General features: G+C 47.9%; 1 protein-coding gene and 1 long non-coding RNA gene across 2 annotated transcripts; one reads left to right on the top strand and one right to left on the bottom strand.

Annotated features, from left to right (window-relative positions):
• Positions 1–63: 63 nt before the first annotated feature.
• LOC127328673 (uncharacterized) lies at positions 64–949 on the top strand. Its single transcript, XR_011751747.1, has 2 exons — positions 64–341; positions 725–949. It is a non-coding gene; the product is annotated as an uncharacterized lncRNA (long non-coding RNA).
• LOC127333085 (NADH dehydrogenase [ubiquinone] iron-sulfur protein 1, mitochondrial-like) lies at positions 888–2,694 on the bottom strand. Its single transcript, XM_051359400.1, has 2 exons — positions 2,196–2,694; positions 888–1,283 (listed from the first exon to the last, which is right to left on the bottom strand). The coding sequence occupies exon 1, from the start codon at positions 2,568–2,570 to the stop codon at positions 2,304–2,306; it is 267 nt and encodes an 88-aa protein (XP_051215360.1). The 5' UTR covers positions 2,571–2,694; the 3' UTR covers positions 888–1,283; positions 2,196–2,303.
• Between the last annotated feature and the right edge of the window lie 6,979 nt (positions 2,695–9,673).

A 9,673-nucleotide genomic window follows, 5' to 3' on the forward strand; every position in this document is an offset into this window, starting at 1 on the left:
TGGCAGGCCACCAGCCCATCTAGACATGGACGAGTAGAGACCCTCTGGTCTCGTGTCTTTCGTCTGCCTCTCGCTTCCTTCCCCAATTGACCAGAACGCTGTCTCCTGCAAGCGCCGCCGCCGCGCCACCTCGCCGCCACCCTCCGGCCACCCCAGCATCTCCGTCCCCGCCCCATCTCCAGCCCCGCGTTGGCGCCTCACCAGCACGTGACCACGTTCCAATTCCGGCCAGATATGCCACGCCACCGCCCGATCTGCAACGCCGGCAGCCTCAACGCTTGCAGAAACCGGTCGAAGGATTGAACCAGGCTACTCGCAACCGGCGACTTGCCAGAGTCACGGTAAAGAAAGAAACTTCCACTGCCTCTAATATTGTTCTAATCTTCTCTGTGAGACTGCTCTGCATCTGGTAGTGCTATACTACTGTAAAGTATAGTGTAGATCTTGGTATTTGTGAGCTCCATTATCATGTTCTGAACGTATTTATGTCCTGTTTCTTCATTAGCTAGTGTTGTGTTAGACTGCTGTAAAATATTGTGCTAGTGTTAGACTGCTGTAGTTAGACTGCTCTGCATCTGCTAGCGTTATTGTTAGACTGGTCTAAAACATAGTTGCAGATTGCTGAAAATTGTGACATGTCTTTTTAGACTAATTTTTCTGTTTAATTTTGCTGGTTAGTTGTGTATTTTTTTACTGAGATGTACTTGTCATTGTATGTTTGTAGATGACAGCCGAATCTGAAGATGAGCTGAGACAATATGTTCATGAGGATGAGCTGAATGTACGTGAGCTTGCCCTTGCGAATGCAGAAGCAAATGAAGCAATAGCTCCAGGAATGGACGCCTTGCTGCCATGTTTTTTCCTGTGCTGCAAAGTATAAAGTGAAATACCTGAAATAATCACCATGTTGTGCTTCCATTTCTTAGATACATGTGCCGCATTTTCTCTATTTGGTCTATATGGTCGTGACCGAAGACCGGACCGAAAAGACCGAAGACCGAATACAGAAAGACCGAAAAGACCGAAGGTATTTTGGGTAGTATTTCTGGATGACCGAAATTTGTGAAGACCGAATAGACCGGACCGAGCAAACCGAACAGACCGAATGCCCGGGCAGAGTTACAGTAGTTAGGAAAAACGCCTAATGACATAGTGAAGATGGAAATGTGTGATATCATGGATAGTTAGGCCACTCGCTTGATGAGGAGGGGATCTATGCCCTCAAGGTAACCCAGGAAATGGTCGATGTCGCGTGCTGTCTTCCGTGCAACGCCTGATGCTACCTAAGAGACAGAGAAGAGTTTTATGTGTGAGCCATACAGCGTACTGGCCTATGCCAAGAAATTCAGGATTAGGATGGATGCATTTTAACTGAAACGATATTGCATATTCTACACTAAATTCACAACAAGCATAGTTCCAAGTAGCATGCCATGCATCTGTACACATATAAAAACCAATTTTACAGAAATATCTATAGAGCTTGTCATAACTGTAGTGCATTTTGCTAAAGAGATCCATATGCATTTTTAGGCAATCTTGCTGTTCGTGCAATGCAAAATAGTTCAGTTTATACTAGTACCATAAAAGGGGGATAAGTACTCTGCCTATACTGACCAGAATAACAGTTTCACAGTTGGAATAAGAGCATGACCGCAAGGGAAATAAAAGAGTATCACTCATCTAGATACTATTGCAGGATAACATCATGCAGCCAATAAATTCGGAAAGAGAAATCGAGTAGGAGTACATTATTTTCCATTTTACACAGATCATATCTTGACATAAACTCGAAAATAAAGCAACTGGTACAACAAAACACATAGCAGTAACCAGAAAGTAACATTTGGTTGTTTAGCTGTAAGTTGCTTACTGATCCAACAAGGAGCTCCAAGGTTAGGAACTCCCGCATATTTCTTAGTAGAAATTACACACACTGGACTGATCATTCGGTACATCAATAATCACTGGCTAAGTTGATGTTTCTAGTTTCTACAACCAGTACTGATTAGACGCAAATCTACGCAAGAACACTAAAATGCTGATTGCGGAGACGGCTAGGAGCTGAATGGATCTGAGAGACTGACGCACACAGGACAAGCAAACAAGGCTGGCATGGGCTATTTGTGACCTGAAACAAGGTGCAGGGTACACGCTACCGCGAGACGGAATGGGCTGAAAAAACAAAGTCCAACCTGGGAGCGCTGGCATGGCGCATGAGGCGATGGGCTTCGGCGATTCTCGACCTCCACGAGGCACATGCTGCAGTTCCCGGCGATGGAGAGTCGGCTGTGGTAGCAGAATCACGGGATGTCGCAGGAGCCCTTGACGGCGTGCCCATCGACGAACACCTCGAGGACGTCCTCCAGGTTGCTGGGCAGCTCGACACGCGTGTCGCCGACGGGCTCCCGCGGCGGCAGCTCCGGGTCGGCAGGCACGACGGCCGCGCCGGCCTCCGGCGACCCCGAGGCGGCAGTAGGGGAGATCCAGCGGTAGGACGCGGCCACCGACGGGTTGCAGGATGAGAGGTAGGGCTTGGAGTGGCGGAGCGCCCGCGCGAGGAAGGCCATGGCGGCGGCGGGGGCGGCGGAGGCGGGGCGATTTGGATCGCGCGGAGTAGGGAGACCTCCTGCCCTTGGGTGGAGATGGGGGCGCTCGCGATTTGGATCTCTCGGGTGCAAGTGGAGGCCGCTGCTACGCACTGGGGCCTGGCCGCAGTGAGACAACAGATCTCCTTTTACCCTGGGTCATGGTCGCATTTAGAGCATCTCCAGTCGCGTCCCCCAAACCGCCCCCCAAAGGGATTTGGGGCGCGCCGGACAAAAAAAGCGTTCCAGCCGCGTCCTCCAAAGCCCTTTTTCGTCCGGCGCGCCCCTATACGGTGTCCGGCGCCTCGAGCCCGTCCCCGTCCCACAGGGGATGGTCCGGGGACGCCGGACACAACGAAAAGCGAGGCGGGGAGTGGCGGGGCCGACCCGTCAGCGGCACAACTAATTTAAACCTAACCGTCGCCTACCTCGCGACGGAAGTAATTGGCGCGCAGCGACGGTGCAGTTCCCGCAGAGGGCGCAGCGACGCGTCCCGTCGCGCCTAGCTCTGCGTGCCGGCGTTAATGAGCGCCACCGCTCCTCCGCCTCCCTCCGGCCTATAAAAAGGGGCGCCTCTCATCGTCCCTCTCACACACAAACCCTAGCGCCTCTCTCCCAAACCCTAGCCGCCACCATCTCTCAACAAGACTCGACGCTATGTCTGGTAGAGGCGGAGGCCGACCTCGCGGCCGCGGCCGTGGTCGTGGTCGTGGTCGTGGCCGCGGCATAGCTGAACGCTCGCCGTCGCCTCCCACGCCGTCGTCTTCATCGTCGGAGATGGACGTGGAGCCGGACGTCCTGTTCGAGTTCGTCCACGTCCTCAAGGGCGACCCGCGTGGCATCCAGAGGCTGCCGGACTCCTTCGCCGAGTACGTCGGCGGCGTACGCCCGCGCACGATGCATCTGCGGGAGCATTCGTGCGGCTACTGCCGGTGGATCGTCAAGGCGATCTACGACGCGCGCGGCAAGATGTACCTCAACATCGGCTGGGAGAAGTTCGCGCGCCACCACAGCCTCGAAGCCGGCTTCATCCTCGTGTTCTCCTACTTCGGCAACAGGGACATGAGCGTCAAGGTCTTCGACGAGAGGCGCCGCCTCCGGGACTACCACGTCGACGGGGACTCCCACGACAGCCGGCCACCGGCGAGGAGGGACGACTGAATGAGTGTTGTTTCTTCGCAGCGAATACGTGCACGGAGGTTTCTGCCTGTTCGCCTCATCGGTAGAACCAACAAGGGCACCATCCTCCCGCTGGATTTTCCAGTTTAGGTGACTGGGTGTGCCCTCGAGTGTTCTTTCTTAGCAGCGAACACACGAAACCTTCGATGCACGGCCTAGTTAGGTTTAGTTTCTTTGCAAAATTTTATATTTGTGTCCACGACGGTTCAAACTATGTATTAGTTTGTGGAAAACCACGTTCCCAATTATGTATTAGTTTGTGGAAAACCACGTTCCCAATTATGTATTAGTTTGTGGAAATTGAAATAAAAATGCCAAAAAAAGTATTTTAAATGTTTGGGGGCGGCGTTTGGGGGACGCGGCTGGGGAGCGACGTCCCCCAAACGCGGCACGAACGAAACACGTCCCCCAAACGCTCGATCCGGCGCGGTTTGGGGGACGGTTTGGGGGACGCGACTGGAGATGCTCTTATCCCCGGCGAAAACGATTCATAGACGCCGGCGGTAATTTTGGCCCAAATGGCCCACATCATCCCATTACCCCCGGCGACCTACTTTCCCAATCGCCAGCGGTAAGGCCCTTTATCACCGGCGCTATTGGGCCGAAATCGCCGGCGGTAAGGCCAGGCCGGACGATGGCCCCGCGGCTCATTTTAACGCTGGCGCCTACGTGCCGAAATCGCCGGCGGTAATGCATGTACCCCCGGTGACTTCCGTTCAACCTCGCCGGCGGTAGGGTTAGGCCACCCTGGAAGGCCTTACCGCCGGCATCTTCAAATGGTACTCGCCGGCGGTAAGGAGTGCGGCTATAAGCCTTTTCCTAGTAGTGGTGTCTTGGAAGTTGTTACTACTGTAGCAACCTCTCCTTATCTTATTTTGTTGCATTGTTGTGCCAAGTAAAGTCTTTGATAGTAAGGTTCATACTAGATTTGGATTACTGCGCAGAAACAGATTTCTTTGCTGTCACGAATCTGGGCAAAATTCTCTGTAGGTAACTCAGAAAATTATGCCAATTTACGTGAGTGATCCACAGATATGTACGCAACTTTCATTCAATTTGAGCATTTTCATTTGAGCAAGTCTGGTGCCTCAATAAAATTCGTCTTTACGGACTGTTCTGTTTTGACAGATTCTGCCTTTTATTTCGTATTGCCTCTTTTGCTGTGTTGGATGGATTTCTTTGTTCCATTAACTTCCAGTAGCTTTGAGCAATGTCCAGAAGTGTTAAGAATGATTGTGTCACCTCTGAACATGAGAATTTTGATTATGCACTAACCCTCTAATGAGTTGTTTTGAGTTTGGTGTGGAGGAAGTTTTCAAGGGTCAAGAGAGGAGGATGATATACTACGATCAAGAAGAGTGAAAAGTCTAAGCTTGGGGATGCCCCGGTGGTTCACCCCTGCATATTTCAAGAAGACTCAAGCGTCTAAGCTTGGGGATGCCCAAGGCATCCCCTTCTTCATCGACAAATTATCAGGTTCCTTCTCTTTAAACTATATTTTTATTCGGTCACATCTTATGTACTTTACTTGGAGCGTCTGTATGTTTCTTGTTTTTGTTTTTGTTTGAATAAATGCTTGTGTGGGAGAGAGACACGCTCCGCTGGTTCGTATGAACACATGTGTTCTTAGCTTTTAATTTTCATGGCGAAGGTTGAAACTGCTTCGTTAATTGTTATATGGTTGGAAACGGGAAATGCTACATGTGGTAATTGGTATAATGTCTTGAACAATGTGATACTTGGCAATTGTTGTGCTCATGATTAAGCTCTTGCATCATATACTTTGCACCTATTAATGAAGAAATACATAGAGCATGCTAAAATTTGGTTTGCATATTTGGTCTCTCTAAAGTCTAGATAATTTCTAGTATTGAGTTTGAACAACAAGGAAGACGGTGTAGAGTCTTATAATGTTTACAATATGTCTTTTATGTGAGTTTTGCTGCACCGCTTCATCCTTGTGTTTGTTTCAAATAGTCTTGCTAGCCTAAACCTTGTATCGAGAGGGAATACTTCTCATGCATCCAAAATACTTGAGCCAACCACTATGCCATTTGTGTCCACCATACCTACCTACTACATGGTATTTCTCCGCCATTCCAAAGTAAATTGCTTGAGTGCTACCTTTAAACAATTCAAAATTTATCACCTCTGATTTGTGTCAATGTTTTATAGCTCATGAGGAAGTATGTGGTGTTTATCTTTCAATCTTGTTGGGCAACTTTCACCAATGGACTAGTGGCTTCATCCGCTTATCCAATAATTTTGCAAAAAGAGCTGGTAATGGGATTCCCAGTCCCAAATTAATTAACAAAAATAGACACTCCTCCATGTATGTGATTGTTGGACGGCACCCGAAGGATTCGGTTAGCCATGGCTTGAGAAAGCAAAGGTGGGGAGGAGTGTCATCATAATAAAACTAAAATAAAAAGGCACTCCTTCATGGTATGAGATTGTTGGCAGGCACCCGAGGATTCGGTTAGCCATGGTTTGTGAAAGAAAGGTTGGAAGGAGTGCCACTCAAAAATAAAATAAAATGGGAGCCGCTCTTTGAAGGTTTGTCTGGCAAGGGGGTTAGAGTGCCCACTACCATTCGTTGACAACAACAAACACCTCTCAAAACTTTACTTTTAATGCTCTCTATATGTTTTCAAAACCAAAGCTCTAGCACAAATATAGCAATCAATGCTTCCCTCTGCGAAGGGCCATTCTTTTACTTTTATGTTGAGTCAGTTCACCTATTTCTCTCCATCTCAAGAAACAAACACTTGTGTGAACTGTGCATTGATTCCTACATACTTGCATATTGCACTTGTTATATTACTCTATGTTGACAACTATCCATGAGATATACATGTTACAAGTTGAAAGCAACCGCTGAAACTTAATCTTCCTTTGTGTTGCTTCAATACCTTTACTTTGAATTATTGCTTTATGAGTTAACTCTTATGCAAGACTTATTGATGCTTGTCTTGAAGTACTATTCATGAAAAGTCTTTGCTATATGATTCAGTTGTTTACTCATGTCATTTACATTGTTTTGATCGCTGCATTCATTACATATGCTTACAATAGTATGATCAAGGTTATGATGGCATGTCACTCCAGAAATTATCTTTATTATCGTTTACCTGCTCGGGACGAGCAGAAACTAAGCTTGGGGATGCTGATACGTCTCCGACGTATCGATAATTTCTTATGTTCCATGCCACATTATTGATGATATCTACATGTTTTATGCACACTTTATGTCATATTTATGCGTTTTCCGAAACTAACCTATTGACGAGATGCCGAAGGGCCAGTTCCTGTTTTCTGCTGTTTTTGGTTTCAGAAATCCTAGTAAGGAAATATTCTCGGAATCGGACGAAATCAACGCCCAGCATCTTAGAATCCCCGGAAGCATCCAGAACACCCGAGAACCACCAGAGAGGGGACACAGGCCCCCTAGTTGATAGGCCGGCGCGGCCCAGGGGTGGCCCGCGCCCCCCTGTGGTGACACCGCTTCGTTGACCCTCCGACGCCGCCTCTTCGCCTATTTAAGCCCCCTCGACCTAAAACCTCGAGACGGAAAAGCCACGGTACGAGAAACCTTCCAGAGCCGCCGCCATCGCGAAGCCAAGATCTGGGGGACAGGAGTCTCTATTCCGGCACGCCGCCGGGACGGGGAAGTGCCCCCGGAAGGCTTCTCCATCGACACCGCTCCCATCTCCACCACCATCTTCATCAACGCTGCTGTCTCCCATGAGGAGGGAGTAGTTCTCCATCGAGGCTCGGGGCTGTACCGGTAGCTATGTGGTTAATCTCTCTCCTATGTACTTCAATACAATGATCTCATGAGCTGCCTTACATGATTGAGATTCATATGAGTTTTGTATCACTATTCATCTATGTGCTACTCTAGTGATGTTATTAAAGTACTCTATTCCTCCTGCATGGTGTAAAGGTGGCAGTGTGTGCATCATGTAGTACTTGGCGTAGTTTATGATTGTGATCTCTTGTAGATTATGAAGTTAACTATTACTATGATGGTATTGATGTGATCTATTTGGTTATGTTGATCTATCTTGCACTCTAAGGTTATTTAAATATGAACATCGAATATTGTGGAGCTTGTTAACTCCGGCATTGAGGGTTCGTGTAATCCTACACAATTAGTGGTGTTCATCATCCAACAAGAGGGTGTAGAGTCTAGCATCTATCTATTTATTCTGTTATGTGATTGATACGTCTCCAACGTATCTATAATTTCCGATGTTCCATGCTTGTTTTATGACAATACCAACATGTTTTGTTCACACTTTATATCATTTTCATGCATTTTCCGGAACTAACCTATTAACAAGATGCCACAGTGCCAGTTCCTGTTTTCTGCTGTTTTTGGTTCCAGAAAGGCTGTTCGGGCAATATTCTCGGAATTGGACGAAATCAACGCCAAACCTCCTATTTTTCCCGGAAGCGTCCAGAACACCGAAGAAGAGTCGGAGAGGGGCCAGGGGGCCACCACACCACATGGCGGCGCGGGCCAGACCCTGGCCGCGCCGGCCTAGGGTGTGGCGCCCCCAGGTGCCCCCCTGCGCCGCCTCTTCGCCTATAAAAGCCCTTTCGACCTAAAAACGCAGTACGATTAACGAAACTCCAGAAAGACTCCAGGGGCACCGCTGCCATCGCGAAACTCCAATTCGGGGGACAGAACTCTGTTTCGGCACCCTGCCGGGACGGGGAATTGCCCCCGGAGCCATCTCCACCGCCGTCTTCACCGCCATCGCTGCCTCCATGATGAGGAGGGAGTAATCCACCCCCGAGGCTGAGGGCTTCGCTGTAGCTATGTGGTTCATCTCTCTCCCATGTACCTCAATACAATAATCTCATGAGCTGCTTTACATGATTGAGATTCATATGAGTTTTGTATCACTACTATCTATGTGCTACTCTAGCAAAGTTATTAAAGTAGTTCTATTCCTCCTGCACGTGTGTAAAGGTGACAGTGTGTGCACCGTGTTAGTACTTGGTTTATGCTATGATCATGATCTCTTGTAGATTACGAAGTTAACTATTGCTATGATAGTATTGATGTGATCTATTCCTCCTACATATGCATGAAGGTGACAGTGTGCATGCTATGTTAGTACTTGGTTTAGTCTTTTGATCTATCTTACACTATAAGGTTACTAAAATATGAACATTAATTGTGGAGCTTGTTAACTCCGGCATTGAGGGTTCGTGCAATCCTACGCAATGTGTTCATCATCCAACAAAAGTGTAGAGTATGCATTTATCTATTCTGTTATGTGATCAATGTTGAGAGTGTCCACTAGTGAAAGTGTAATCCCTAGGCCTTGTTCCTAAATACTGCTATCGCTGCTTGTTTCTTGTTTTCTTTGCGTTACTACTGCTGCAATACTACCACCATCAACTACACGCCAGCAAGCTATTTTCTGGCACCGTTGCTACTGCTCATATATATTCATACCACCTGTATTTCACTATCTCTTCGCCGAACTAGTGCACCTATTTGGTGTGTTGGGGACACAAGAGACTTCTTGCTTTGTGGTTGCAGGGTTGCATGAGAGGGATATCTTTGACCTCTTCCTCCCTGAGTTCGATAAACCTTGGGTGATCCACTTAAGGGAAAACTTGCTGCTGTTCTACAAACCTCTGCTCTTGGAGGCCCAACACTGTCTACAGGAAAGGAGGGGGAATGTAGACATCAGTGATCAATGTTGAGAGTGTCCACTAGTGAAAGTATGATCCCTAGGCCTTGTTCCTAAATACTGCTATCGCTGCTTGTTTACTGTTCTACTGCATCTGTACTGTCCGCAATATTACCACCATCAACCACACGCCAGTCCTGGACAGCAAAGCACTTTTCTGGCGCTGTTGCTACTGCTCATACTTATTCATAC

Source organism: Lolium perenne, chromosome 2 (assembly GCF_019359855.2).
Source record: "Lolium perenne isolate Kyuss_39 chromosome 2, Kyuss_2.0, whole genome shotgun sequence".
Lineage (NCBI taxonomy): Eukaryota > Viridiplantae > Streptophyta > Magnoliopsida > Poales > Poaceae > Lolium > Lolium perenne.